At 52.5% G+C, this 14,873-nt stretch overlaps 2 protein-coding genes across 2 annotated transcripts; one reads left to right on the top strand and one right to left on the bottom strand.

The window, feature by feature from the left end:
• Positions 1-7,249: 7,249 nt before the first annotated feature.
• Positions 7,250-9,139, top strand: V2A60_004763 (uncharacterized protein; the record flags this gene model as incomplete). Its single annotated transcript, XM_083256077.1, has 3 exons — positions 7,250-7,321; positions 7,382-7,522; positions 7,580-9,139. The coding sequence occupies 3 exons, from the start codon at positions 7,250-7,252 to the stop codon at positions 9,137-9,139; spliced, it is 1,773 nt and encodes a 590-aa protein (XP_083112203.1).
• Positions 9,140-10,177: 1,038 nt separating this feature from the next.
• V2A60_004762 (importin-alpha export receptor) lies at positions 10,178-13,381 on the bottom strand (the record flags this gene model as incomplete). The annotated part of the gene is made up of 6 exons (XM_083256076.1): positions 10,178-10,805; positions 10,861-12,560; positions 12,621-12,791; positions 12,845-13,012; positions 13,095-13,237; positions 13,312-13,381. 6 exons carry the CDS (start codon positions 13,379-13,381, stop codon positions 10,178-10,180), a joined length of 2,880 nt encoding a protein of 959 aa, XP_083112202.1.
• Between the last annotated feature and the right edge of the window lie 1,492 nt (positions 13,382-14,873).

The raw sequence follows: 14,873 nt of genomic DNA, 5'->3' as shown, positions 1-14,873 counted from the left end.
CATGATTGTTTCCCACGGTGCTCGGTTGGGCTGGGTTAGCAAGGGCCTGGTTCCTGTTCTTCTGATTCTGCCTTTTGAGGGGGAGGAGAACAAGCATACACGTTTTTTTCCAAGTCTTTTCTTCTTGGTCTAGGAGACAAGAAATCTCACACACACTCACACACACACACACACGAAACGGAGTTGATTTACTTGCGTGTATGATTATTATTTTCTTGTGGTTCTGCTTCTTCTTCAAAGCTTTGCTCTACCTCGTGCTGCGACCGCCTTGTACTTGTCTGCAATGACTAGAAGAAGTAGTATCTGTGCGTCTGGGGTTTTGACCACGTCACTGGGGACGCAAGCGCGGTTCCGTCCTTTCTGACTCATCAGGTAGTGAGTAGTCTTTTCTTTTTCGCTTGTTTTTTTTTTTTAAAAAAAAAGGAAGGCGCTCCTGCTTACCTCTCCTCACCGAGTTTGCCTTTTTCTGGGTTTTGAATAGAGGGTTAATGTATTACCTGTGGCGATTTTACGCTTTCTTGCCGTAGACTATCAAACTGTTGACGATTCCCTTGTTCAATTTCACCAAGCCCGGATACAAAATGTAGTTTAAGCTACGTGGGCGTCGTTGAGCGGTGCGAGTGAGAAAGTGGCATACAGTCTCATTTCGTCCCATGTCAACCTCCCACACCGTCTCTTGTCGTCACAGATACTTTGCTGTCGTCGAGAGAGAGAATGTAAAAGGGGCTTTCTTTCGGCCCATCACAGTCGCCGATGACAACTGTCCGCTCCAAAAAGAGAATCTGCCCGGAAAGCTGGCTTGGCGGCAGCCGTTTGACCAGATCCCGGTCGGAGCTTTGTTCTGCTTTTGGCCTTCGGTGTGCGTCGATTGGCTCGCCTTTTCCCCAATCGTGAGCCCCGGACACACCCCGGCCCTAAAGCTGTCGAAGAAAATATTCAAAGGTTCGGGGGGGGGGGAATGTGCCTGGAACAACAATATTGAGACGGGCAACGCTCCCCTGAACGCTCCCGGCGGGCGACTTGCCTCCCTTTGGCCAAGTACAGGATGACTGGCGCATGCGACACTTTGCCAGTTTCGTCGTGGCTAGACAAGGCTTCGTGATGGCCCTTGTGAACTCCCCTGCACAGTGACCCCAGAGTGAGACAGAAATCTGCAAGCCGTATGGATAGATAGATAGTTTGTGAGCACGAAGGGGAAAATATCAAAAAGAAATATTGTCACTATAACACGTTACATAGTCGCATACTCTGGTTTTACCCCATGGTTGGGCAAATGGATTATTCTGTGGTCAAAGGACAAGGGTAGACAATACAAAGCGCCGCCGATACCGCCGTGATCCGAGAATACCGCCGGATCGAATAAATCGAGCACAAAAAGGGAAAGAAAAAGGGGGGGGGGGACAATGTATGCACGCCAAATGACAGGTGTGAAGGGCGGCACAGAAGTTGCGGTGTAACGTGCTGCATGACCGCAACAACCGGTCAAGACGACAGAAAGATGGAATACGAGGTGAGAAAACACAGCACCCATTGTTTCTGCCCTCGAGGATGGATGTCGCCGCGTTGTATTCAGCATCGGTCTCAACCCCAGAGATGACGTCCCTCGCTTGAAATTGGAAAGCTGGCCGCAACTTTTGACTTTTTTATGCTGTCTCGAGACAGTCGAGAATACCGGGCCAGCCTCAACGTTCGGAGTTCCTACTGTACGGGGTTAGAGCAAACAAACAATGCCGAGTCTTGTTCATGGGGCCGATATGTTGATGTGACGCCGTTGATCAATGCGTCCTGGCAACACCACGACAGGTCCGTGGCGCCGGGTCTAAATATGTAGGCTGCATCTTGTTTGGGCTGTTGGTATCGCGTTCTGCATAAGGTCAAAACCCAGCACTGACCAAGCAGCTGGGTAGTCTGCGTAACCTTGAAGCGAGGCATTACACAGCAATAGTTGCCTCGACAGACATGTGACAACATCGTGTCACGATGTATGGGCCATGGACGAATTGAGCACAAAGTGAGATTTTTCATGATTTCACGGAGAAGCCGTGTAGCATGTCAAACAGCAGGTACAACGGACGCTGCCAACCTGAAGCAGGCTCGCTAAACAGATCTGGAGCTCATGTTTTCGTGGGCGATCGAATATATCAAGGGGTCCAGATATTTGAGTGCATCAAACAGTCCCACATCAATAGGCCGGTGGCTGGCTACTCATCTGGAGGAGTAAGTATCATAAAAACTCAATTTGCAGAGCGGGCCGAGTGTTTCTCTAGTATCCAAGTTCACATCGCTTCATGCCGGTACAATTTGAGAAGCTGTCTCTGTATCGGTCGAACTGGGCCAAGACAGAAAGCAACGCTAAAACGATCCTGCCATTGACAGCGACGGAGCCTGATTCAGCCATCGTCCCACGAAGCCTCATGCAGTGTGACAAGGGATAAGAGGGGGTCTCGTTTTCTACGGGCTGGCCGGGCCTCCCCCGGTCTGAAGGTTGCAGGCGCTCGCTAGTTTGGTTTCTAGAACGTCAATGCTGGCAGCGGCAGGTTCGATAGTGCAGGTGTTCGAGACAGCCGGATAAAGTATTCATGGGGCGAGTAAGAAGATGAATAAGCTCTAGAGCCTGCGACTCGGGGACAACTCGGGAGCAGCTTGCCCCGCCGGGCGCCGTATGTCCTCTGCGAAGACCAGGAAGGACAAGGCGCCGATTATCACGAGTTGGGCCGCAGCCGTCTGGCCGTGCTCGGTCCAGGGCGGGGAAGCTGTAGCAGTTGACATGAGCCAACAACCAGCGGCAGCCAACAGTCAGGAGGGAAAGGCGCTGACGAGATGATTACTGAAAAGGTCGGTCGACCCTTGACGGGCCGACGGTTGGGCTGAACAGACACAGATAGACCCTTGCTGTAAGCGTGCGGCGTGGTATCAAGAGCGATGTGCTGGTTTGTGTTGGTAACGCTATTGGCCTGGCCATGATCGCTGGTGTGATAGGCTGTGATGGGCGGTGCACCTTTTCAGTGCAGCGCTGGGCTCAAGCGGGTGGGCCGGGCTGTTGTATTAGTGGACGCCACGAGGTAGCAGCTGTCGTGGGTGGGTTGCAACTTGCAAGCAGCCAAGTTGTTTTCTTTTTTTTTTTTTGCTTTCCCCCTGTCCTCTAGCATGACTTTGGAAGCTGATTGATTTGCAGGCCAGAGAGTTGCCCTATCCCGTGTTGATGTAGCACGGAACACAGCCGTGGCATGTTGCAGCAGCTCAATTGGGCAGTCATCAAGACGCCTTGTCGGCAGTTCGGGCCACCATTCAGAAAGGGGAAGGATTGTAATGTCTATTGAATTTATTGGGCCTTTGCTGGCCCATCGACGTGTTGCATAGTGCAAAGGCTGTATCGGAGGTAAGCTACTAGTTGAGGGCTCGATTCCAAATAGGAAGCCATGTTGAAACGAGTGAGGCGTCATCTTGAGAAGAATGGACCCAAGTGTGGCAAGAAGTGCAAAAGGCGTATGGCATGGGCAGGCTGTTCGGAGATAGCCTGGCGGACAGGACAAAGAATATTGTCATGAATTGTGCCGTGGCCGTCGGAAGGGCGCATCAGAGCCTCGGGGCGTCAGAGGTTGCGTGGAGGCGAAACCGGACGAGTGCTGGATCAACAGCGGGCGTCGTTGTGGCGTCTGATATACCGCAGCCGCTGTCGACCTGTCCGGCCCTGTATTGGGTTGTTGGGTCGGCAGTGGCGGAGATGTGTTTTACATGGTGCTCGTGGTCCGGGATGGGCACGCCACCAGTACTGAGCAAGTAGCATCTATAGCTCGCCGGGTACTGGGTACGTAACAACAAATGACGTGGCCTAATTAGGAGCAGAATGGCATGAGTTTGAGCCTGGCTAGGTGACAGGCCAGAGGGAGGCGAGGGATAGATGCGTTGGCGTCTGGCATGCGAATGCGTGCGACAGGGACTTGATGGTGTGGGTGAACAGTAGGTTGCCAGCAGGCCCGAGATTTCCACATGGCAGCTGGCAGAGTAGAGAATGGGCGACGACAAGGTTGTGTTCGGGTCCAGCTATCCGTACTCTGGACCAAGTCCGTCCGAAAAGAGGGAACAACAAAAGGGACCGGGCAACCGGGCTCGGGTTCAGCAGGTGAGTTGTCTTGCTCTCAGCTTTATTACCAGCAGTAGGCATGTCCGTCCGTGGCATAGAGTGGCGTATGGTGTGCGGCAGGGTGTGCTTTGTTCCTGGAGGTTCCCGCTCTCCCCTGTCTGTGGCAGTCTGTACTGATACCCAGTACTCGGTGGTCGTCCCCATTTCAACCGTCGCGGTGGCGGACCTGAGGTCAATGCGAAGGCTGAAACGGTGCTGCTGGGGCGGCGGCCAACGTGCACGACGAGTTTTAGTGTGGGAGGAGACGGCGGAGCGGCCGGGGGCAAGCGAGGCCATTGGTGGCAAGGGCCAAATACCGGAGAAACGGGGATGACTGTCGGCTGAATGATGTGGGATGGGGCAAATGTCTCTGCAGTACTCCGTACTCCGTATCAGGACTGACTGATGAAAGAAGCAATAATAGTACTGAGCCGGGGGGGTAATGAGGCCAAGAGGTTAGAGGGACGGAGGGGAAGAAGAAGCGGGTTGGGGGAGTTTCGAAGAGCTAGAAGGCGGTTTGGTGGGCACCAGCGGCACCAGCACCACCTGGCCTGCGGGCCAGTGACCAGCCTGGCACCTGCCAGCGGCCACAGACGTGCCCTGCAGGTCTTGGAGGACCTCGGGGTGTGTGGGAGAAAAAGGAGGTGCCACAGTTTACTTGATGGGTGGCGCAGATATCAGGAGAGAAGAAGGAGGAGACGAGGAAAACGAACAAGACAAAGAAAAAGAATAGAAAGATGGAGTTTTCACGGGGCGAGGCAGATTGGCGAGAGGTGATGAAGAATTAGATACTTATAAGTAAGTACCTATGTGCTACTAATAGCAGGTAGCATGGCATGATGGCGGCTGCAGATAGTACCTCAGGTAGTACCTATTGACAGCTACCTGCGGGTGCGTCCTCTACTTCGGCAGGAGAGTTGCCTTGGCCGCGTCTCTGGAGCAGGAAAACACGATATTGAGCTACCGAATCCAATCTCTTACATATCACTTACTCAGTGACTACAGAGAACGTATTGACCTTGGGTACCCGGGTAGGTTGTTTGTCTGCCGCTTCCATCGCAGTCGTGTAAGTACCGGTAGATCGGCTCGGCTCAAACTTTGACGGATGTGTAGCGAGTGCGAGTGCGAGGGCAGGGAGGCAGATTGATAGGTGGGCAATACAGTGACGGGCTCCGCGAAATTGGATAGTACACGACAATATTAATTCAAAGCATAAATCGGTCTCTAGAAGAGCAGGGCGAGATACTTAGATTTGAGCCCGATAACCAGGAGAGCTTGGACGCCTGTGCCACGCTTTGTTATTACCCACAGGGCCGCTAACGAATGAATCAGGAACTGCACTCTGACAGTGTAATTAATTACCTTGTAATCCGTACAAATGGACCGACGGCTTTTCTCAGCCATTCATTGACCTTGGCACGCTTGCGTGTTTGGTTTAGGTACATACTTACCCAAGATAACTTAATAGTTCAGTACCTAAGTAGTGTTTATCAAAACGACAGCAAGGCCTCCAGCTTCCAGCTTCCGAGGCATTTCTATCGCCAAGGTACGGCCCATCTGCACCCACAGCGGCTCCACGTCCCATCAACGTGACGGATTCGTGCTGTTCTTTTGCATTGCTAATGGCGCGCCATGGGTCACGTTTTAGGCTTCTTTTCGGGCCTCGTTTATGGTCTTGTCCCCCCCCCCCCCCCTCTGCCAGCCAGTCAGTCCGCCATGGGAGAGCTGGGCACTTGGCAAGCCAGGTCTGTAGGCAGGGACGTCGACAGGGACGTAGGCACTGGAGGAAATACACATCTCTGGTGCGTGTCTACTTCGATACCTAGATAGGTACCTAGGTAGGTACCCAGACAAGGCACTACAAAGTAAGGTGAGGTCGATACGTAGGTATCTAGGTACTCAGGTAGCTACGTTGACTCATGGCAGCTCAACCAAAGAATTGATGCACCTACGATGCAGCATCTTTCGATTTCTTCTTCATATCTTCTATTCCTTTCCTATTCTCTCTTTTTTTTTTTGCTCCTTCTACACTCTATCCTTCACGCCTACCCAGATCTATTCATCATCACCACCATCATTCCTACGACTACCATTATTATCTATGCTGCACCCCACGCAACGTCGTAGGAGATGAGCCGTCCGGGCGTCCCAACTTTATTGGTCCCTCAGCGGCTCCAGCAAGATTCGCACCTAAGGCAGGTACCTACCAAGGTACCCAGGCAACCAGGCATCTTGCCTCCCGGTGGGTGCTAGGGACTTGCCTGGCTTCCAAGCTTCCTGGATACCTCCCTATATCAAGCCTAAATTGCGCTGCCACTCAACTCAGGTACACTCCCCTCCAAAGCGAAGTAAACCAAGCCAAGTAAGTATGTCAAAGAATGTACCTGGCGTGGCACGCCCTGGCTCGACGATGCTGTGGACCCTCCTCGTCCCGCTAACCCTCCCCACCCACTATATCCAGGTAGCCAGTACTTCAGTACTCTTGCTTGTGCCGGCAGACAGCCTAACAGCTAGGTATCTCCCAAACTCCAAATACCTGCACCGGCCTCTGCCTTCCTGCTCTTCACAGAGGGGCTCAGGTACAAAGTACTTACCGCATTCCCCCAAGGCGCCCTCACCTCTTTCGTTCATTCATTCCATCTCCTCAAGCAACTACTACTTCTTAGTTGCATCCCTTTCCTGGGCTCTATCCTGCTGCACACCACCGCCCAGTCGTATTTTTTTTATTCTTACTCTAGCTCCTGCGACTCTCAATCGTCTTGCGCTTCCTCATCTTGATCTGGACTGCTCCTCATCCTCTCTCCAGTTCTTCTCTAGACCGCTTCTGGCCAATCCTTCTTCTCCTGCTGCCCGCCGTACTTGCTTCGACATCATTACAAACGCGCACCTATCCAGTTCCCCGACTGCGTCCCGACTGCGTCCCGACTGCCATCCACCGCCATTTATCTTCAGCAACAACAAAGAACACCCCCAACCTCACTCGACGACGCCGACTCTGTAGACCCAGCTGTGGACTCTGCCTCGCTCAACTCCCCGCCTCCTCCAGCATGATCTCTTAGCAATTGCTCCCCACGCCGCGCCAACGACTTCGCTGCGGCCTGGCCCGGCCCTGCGCCAGACAACACGATGGATACCCTTCACGGCTTCTTGCTTGTCCCTCCGGACCGCAGCCAGATTCTCGGGAGAGCTAGCTGGAAGGTGCGTCTACCATCTTTTCTTGCATCATCCACTGTTTATTGACATCTCTCCTCCCATTAGACACGATACGTTCTCGTTGGCCGAAAACCCTCAGTTCTCCGCGAAAATGGTCTCACCAGTCACAATGGAAACCCCGCACTTTCCAGAAACGTACCCAGACCTGTTAGCGACGAATACTTTGTATCTGTATACAAACACAAGGTATGCGTGCCCATCACGTGGCTCTACCCGACCCTCTACTAATCGGCCTCCTCCCAGGATGACCACGAACCTATTCAGCAATGGAGCGCGTCCTTGATCACCGATTGCCAAGTTCAGAATGTCTCGCACCGGAAACACACCGTTGCTCAGCCGACCCTCGTCATTACCATCTCGGACAAGGAGCGCAAGCGTCGTTCTAGCCGAGCCGCAGGCCTTGTATCCTCGAGCAAGGACTCGGGCGTGACTGCGCTTTGGTTTCGCGCCTCACCAGAAGATAAAAAACACACCCTGGAGGATTGGGCTCGATACATTCTCTCCAAAAAGTCCATGTCCAACTCGGAGAGCCCCGTGTCGCCCGTCTTCAGCAGCCCTTTCACCACGCGCAGTCGAGATGTGCCAGAGTACTTTCCAAGACCTGGTAGCAGCGGCAATCGTCTGCAGCATAAAAGCTCCACCGCAACGTATTCAACTGGCCCCAGGGAACGCCCCGTGACTTTCAGCTCCCAGTCGCCTAGTCTACGCTCCAAACGCAGCGACCTCTCCTCTCCATCTACCACTAACAATACTTACCCCATTCCTGGGCAACTGTATACAACCGTGCTGCCAACGGATATTGGTCCCTCCGGCGAGTACAATGACTCCAGGGATGCATGGACATCCAGCTCGGCCCACGGCCGCTCAGCCGTCAACTCACCCACTCAAATGCGAGACAGTATGAGCAGCCATGGCTTTTATGGCGAGATACCCGAAGTGAACGCGCCCCCGGCCCCCGGCGAGACCATTCTCGACCGAGCTTTCAAGTTAGGTCATGTACCATTTGCGGTTCCAGACATCCCTGGTCAGGAGAAGCTCAGCTCCATCGCCAGGTTCGATGCGTTGATGCGAGACGCTGAACAACGACGCTTACGAAGGGAGGCCACAGAGAAGAGGAATCGTTTAGCTTCTGAAAGCAGACTCGATGAAGACGATTCTTCCGAGGAGACGCAGTCCGACCGTTCTCACGGCGTGAATGTCGGAGACGACGCCTACGGGCAAGCGACCAAGGCGAATCTGATCTCCCCGACGGCCCAAAGAGCCTTAGATTTCATAGCCGATCGAAACGGCCGTGGCCAAGGCCGATCCGGCCATAGACCTTCGGCTTCTCGAAATCACCTCAGTTTCCATGCTGATGCGGCCCCCGCCGCCATCGTGACTGCTCCGCCCATGCGTCCTCACACAGCTCATGCCAAAAGCCGACCCGGCGCACAGCGTACGCAAAGCACACCTCATCTCGTTACCTCGACCGTCACCTATGATATCCCCAATGTGCCTAGCAAGATCCTGGAGGAGCCCCGCAAGCCGGCCGCTGAGAAGCGTACCTCTGGCTCAAGCTCCAAGCGGCTCAGTCTCAACGACATAACCAAACGTCTTTCGAGTACGAGCAGTCTGTTGCTCGTGCAGACCAATGCCAGTGGTGCCAGCAGCCGGCGAAGCAGCGAAGTGGACATCAGCTCCTCTACCCCGCGAACCAATCTCTCCATTCGCGGGAGCAGCCAGACTGCTAGAAACCGAGAGGATCAAAAGTGCGGCTGGCGAGGTAGCGTCAATGTCGTTGCGTCAGAGGGCGGGATTCTGTAAACTGCCTGACCAACTGGCCTTGACCAATCTCGTTGTTCTGCGTGTCATATGCCATCCTTTTGTTGTTTTCTTTCTGCTTCCTTATAAAGAAGCCCCCCTCCCTTCACCTGTACGAAACAGCCAAGGTGATGCCAAACGTCGCGACATTCTCGCTCTCGGCCAGCAATTCTTCGTTGCACACTATTTGCCATTTTCTCTCTTTTTCTTCCCCCATTACGTCTGATTTTTTTTTCTTGTTGTTCGATTACGACATTCACGACGCCAAGAACAATTTACCTTTTCTACTCCATTACTACGAACTGTTTATCTTATTTATTTCATTTGGCAAGCAGACTTGCGTTACCGCGTTGATGGCTCTCCCACGCAAGCCTTTGTGTCGTATGGATTCTTATTGTTTTATCCGAAGTCCCTCGCATTTCTGATTCCTTATGATGTGTTCTTTTTTTCTCTTGTCTTGTACATTTTTTGAAAAATATTGGAGAGTTGTGTTTTTTCGCATAAACAATATACCTGGGATATACACCGATGTATCGTACATAGTTGAAATACCACGAGGATTTTTTTTTTTTGCCAATTTTGCCGCTTTTTCTAAAAGTACATGTACAAGTTTTGACTTGATCGGGGAACGACTTTCTTGACGCGTAAGCACGGAAGCACGCCTATGGAAATTTGCTTCTTACGTTTGACCTACTGCCTCACTTTTTTCCTCTCTTTGCTTTTTCCTTTCAAAAGGTGCGGAGTATCAGCCTCCAATATGTCAACTTTCGTGACCTAAGTACATTTTGGGGGGAGTGTTTCGTTCCCTCTCTCCCCTTTGTGTGTCAAATGCCCGCTACATTTTCTTCATCCTGTTACATTGAAAAATCGCTTCACATGAAATGAATGCCCTTGGTATTTTCTCCCTCGTTTGCCCGATATGTTGTGCCTTTGTGAACATTTCCTGCCCCCCCCTCCCCCCTTTTTTTTTCTCTCTCTTAGTTTTCTTGTTCCTTTGCCCTTTCTGTATTCCAAATCCCTCATGTCGGTGCACAGTTTCCTTTAGGCAAGGTACTGCGTAATTGCCTGCTGCTGGTCTTGGGGCAGACGTTCTGATATGAACCCCTGAAGGGCACCATTGTGACGCTGGTTCGCGTTTACCATGTATTCCTTAACCCACTTGGGCACGTCTTGGATCTCGGGAAAGTCATCGCGCGCCAGGGGCTTGCAAGTGTTGAGGGGCGTATATGAGGTACCGAAGCCAATATCGTCGACGCTTGACTCGGCGAGAATCTCGTCACCGCCGCCGGCAGCCACGGCGGGTGGATTGGCCAGTAGTGACAGCAGGATACGACAGCTGTTGCCCCATCCCTTAGCAAACTTTTGAGCAAACACAGTCGAGTCGCAGAGCGTCTTCGTCAGCGAAATGACCGCCAGTTTACGATCGATTGGACGGGCGAGCTTTTCCGTCTCAGCAAGCACGAACGGTGGGTAGACTTGGGCAAACGCTTTTTCGTCCAGCTTGTCCGAGTGTTTGATAAAGAAGTCGGTACCATAACCGGCCTCGAGGCGGGAGCTGACAAGGTGGAAGAAGCGGACGAAGCGCAACTTCAGCGACTGGCCAGGGTTACCTTGCAGTTTAGTATAGATGAGTTGCAGAATAGTGCCAAAGTATGGGTCGAGAACAGCTCTGCGATTCAGCATTAGTAAAGTCATTGATGTGCCGTAACTTAAGCGCTACTCACGGCTCGAACGTCTTAACAGAGGCATCTAGAATGTCAAAAGCATTTAGCTCAAACTTCTTGCTGCTAAGAAGGTTTTGGAAGATGCCGAGAAGTGGCTCTAGCTGCTTGTTTTCCGCAATATCGGCGGAGGCTTTGGGTATGACGGCGGACAAAAGTCTGGTGCAGGCGGGAATATTGCCTCTGGTCTCCCAAAGAGGAGCCGCAAGCAGTGGCTGCAAGAGAGCTTTGTAGTTGTCCGAGATGGTTTCAGCGGGGCTCGACTCGAGGAGCTGCGCGAGAATCTGGAAAATGTAGGGCATGAACTCGGTCACATCTTCGGCGAGAATGGCATGGAAGGGGTCCCAAAGCTTGGCATTGAGAGCAGGAGCACCAGTAGCAGCACAGTAGCGAACCAAGGCCCCCATGGCCTCAAAGTGATAGTAGTAGAAACGAGGGTTACTGGGGTTCTGCTTCATGATGTTTGTGATGGCAACGAGGTGAGTCAGTGCATTGTCGAGAACAGCGGCTGCGCCATCTTTGATGACGATGAGAATTCGCATAACGCAGCGCATCAAAAATTCATTCTCCTGGAGCTTAGCCGGGCTGGAGTCCTTCTCAATAAGTTTAAAGAGGTGATCGAGCAGATCCTTGGCAAGGGGCTCGATATCCTCGCGGTTGAACGTGTGGTTGCCGTTGTCGTCGGTCAAGAAGAGCACACGCTCAACAGCAATGGCAGCATAGGTGTAGACGACATAGTTTGAAGAGTTGAGATTTTGGACCAGAGGGCCAATGGCCTGCTTCCACTGTTCCTTGTTGAGCTGACTTCGGAAAGTGTAGAGGAACTTGATGGCGTCAACCTTGGGGATCGGCTCCGAGTCGTCAGACGCGACAAGATCGGAGGCGATGTGTTGCTCAAAAAATTGGACCACGTTGACTAGAGGGTTTACAGTCTTGACACCCTGCGCAGTGGTGACGGCTCCCTTGGCAGCAATAGACAAAAAGAGGTAAATGGCGGTATCTTTGGCCTTCCAGTCCGTTTTCCCGAGATTCAGGTAGTGGTTGATGTATTTCGAGACCGCTGTGGTCACCAGGCTCTCAAACTTCTCTTGAAGCTTGCGGAGGAAGTCGGTAGCGGAGCGTCTACGCGAGTCGTTGTCGGAACCTTCCAGGTCGCGTCGAATATACTCGATCGGCTCGTCTTCAAAAAGCTCGACGTCGGACTCGCGTAGGGTGACGTTGGGCAGAATAACCTTTTCGACAATTTGCGTGATGACATCCTCACTATTGAACAAGCCAGAGTACTGCGCAGTGGCAGTGACAGCAGTAAGGAAGTGTAGAGCTTTGCTGACAATTATGTCGTATTTCGTCTCGGTGCCAGTCGCTGAAAGCAAGTTCCAAGCGCTGGTGATGAACGGCTGGCAGTATGGGGAGAATGCATCGTCGTATTTGAAGGTGTAGAGGACAAGGATCTCGCAGATGTTGGCTTTGACTGTGTCGGCAATGCTGACCTCGGATTCGTCGTCGGTGTCTAGGAGCGGATTGGTGTACGTGAGGTACTTGTGGAGAAGTTCGGCTATGCTGGAAAGGTTGTCTTCGAAAATAGGGGGGAGGTCGTGACTGGCAAGGTCATACATGATCTTGATCTGAAGATCGAGCGTCTCGAACCAGCCGCGAAGAGCCTGCTTGTCGTTGGCATGCTCTTGGATCTTGTTGTCTGTAGTCTGGATTTGTCTTTGTCAGCGAGCAAGCAGTGAGACCGCATGGCGAGTTGGACTACGTACGACAAGAAGTTGGAAAAGTGGCTGGCCGAATGTCTGCAGCACATGATTGATTTCAATGTATAGCTCGTCGGTCTTGCTTAGCGGACGCCATCTGTTGAAGATGGAGTGTGCGACTTCGAGAACGCCAACATTGACTTTAGGGTCGGTGGCAGAGAAACGGCTGACAAGATCCTAGGGAGTAGTAGTTAGCCAGCTGTCATGGGTGAGGGAGCAACAGAGGCTACCTGTGTGAGGGTGTCCCACCGCCTCCAAAAGTCGGAGTCGGCGATGATACTAATAGCTTCGCCAAGCTGGGCCTGCACGTTGGGAGGGCAGGCAATCATGAGGCCAACAAGGCGCTCCTTGATGGTCTGGACTTCGGATGCCGAGATTTTGTAGTTTCCTTCTTCATCCTAGGAAAGGTCAGCCTGTCGCGTCTTGTCGAGTGTGGCTTGCGGGGAGTCGTGGTGCGCGGGAGAAGGCGAGCAGACGTACGACATAGTTTGTGCGGATAAAGTTCTTGAAGGCAAGGGCAGCGGCCAGTCTCGTGTTGGCAGGGACGGAATCATTGCTGACGATGGTGAGAAGAGCGAGTGAGTACTGGGGCTTCGAGGCCTCGTGCTTCAAGGCCGATTCGGCTGGCGGTGTTTTGTTTGTTAGCTGGGGGAGCCGAGGCGGGGCGCAGGACGAAGGGAGCTGGAGGGCTGAATACCTTTCCTGTGCTGGGAGGGATCGAGGGTAGCATTGAGCAGCTGGGCGATCTGATCCATATCGGCCGCCATTCTGAACGGGGTTGTGCGGGCTACTACCAAGGCGTGGGTGAGGATGCGGGAGGAAGACGCTGGGATAGATCAATGTTGTGGACTTTTCGTGGTTGCGGGACAACGCGAGGCCGCGAGTGGGGAGGGGATTCTTGTGCGGCCTGGGCTACCTGGAGCTGCACCAAGCTCCGTCAAAGGCTGCATACTTATGCGTGTTGGCGAGGGCAGGTTCATAAACAAATGCTGGGGTCTGATGATGATTGTACGATGATTCAATGGAATTCATATTTATTCTAGGTACCCTTCTGTTTTCCCATTTTTCATTTGTTGGTATGTTTTACTCTTGTCAAAGGCTCACTACATGGAAGCACAAGCGTTGTTGAACACCCCGCGGCCAGCTAATAAGCAATACTATTGGCACTCGAAAGCGACTGAGAGAGCATTCGGTACATAAATTCAATATCCAGACTCACTCATCTGTTCCCATCTAAGGCTCGACAACGGACTCCCAGCACCAAAGAAATAGACCAAGAAAAGAGGCTGAGCATGCGGGCCAGCCCTGGGAATGACATTACTTGATAGTACGAGGTTTTATTCTGCATACTACCGTGTGTGTCTAGATTCCGATTTGTAACGCAGCTACCAATATCCGTACATGCAGCCATATGCAGATCAGTACTTACTCTCCTATGTATCATGGTGGTGGTAAAACAAGTGGGAAACATGCATGACTTCCTCAAAACATGCACATGCTGAAAACCAGGCCCGCCCAAGCCGCCTTGGAGCTGCTAGTGGTTTCTCACGGTAGTGTCTCGGCAATTGAAGGCCTCACAGGACGAGGTACCTCCATCGTCTATCTCGCTCTCTGCAGGTGCAATCTATGCCATGCGAAACTGGACAGGGCACGGCAGATGGATTGCTTGCGGCGCTGCCCTACCTACCCAGCTACCTTACTATGCAGGGCTGTGTTAGAGTAGCTGTGTTGACTAGTGGCGGGCCGCTGAAAGCACCGGGTCTCACTCAAAGTCTCACTCCGGCAGACAGCAATTCTTTCCAGGTGCTATTGTCTGAAAGTTGAGACTCCCTCAATAAGCAGATGCAGCAAGGTGACAAGGTGAGTCCTCGCCTAGAATTCGCTTGGCCGCTCGGGGGGCCGCCTTACACCGAGCTCATCCCTTGTTCCCTGTACCAACTTGCCGGTCACAACATGATGCCTGTCTGTCACGTTTGAGGCGAGAAATTCTGATTGAGTACTCAGTACTGTGTAGAGATGACAGGGGCTCGCAAGTTCAACAGGAGCTTTTCGCCAGCCCTTTCCGCCCTCGGTACGGAGTATAATAATCTATACTCCGTGCTAAGCACTGAATAAGCTCCCCCTTCAGCACAAAATAGGGAGAGCCACCGTCACCCGCCACAGCGCCACAGCGCCACAGCATTTCGCCGCTTTAAGCTTCTTGTCCCAGATAAATGATGCAGAAGAGACTTCAATTTTTCTTTGGGCCCGCCCACTCCT

The sequence above is a fragment of the Cordyceps javanica genome, chromosome 3 (assembly GCF_051103115.1).
Source record: "Cordyceps javanica chromosome 3, complete sequence".
Taxonomy (NCBI): Eukaryota; Fungi; Ascomycota; class Sordariomycetes; order Hypocreales; family Cordycipitaceae; genus Cordyceps; species Cordyceps javanica.
Note: the sequence above shows the minus strand (reverse complement) of the source record. Positions and strands in the feature narration are given on the sequence as shown.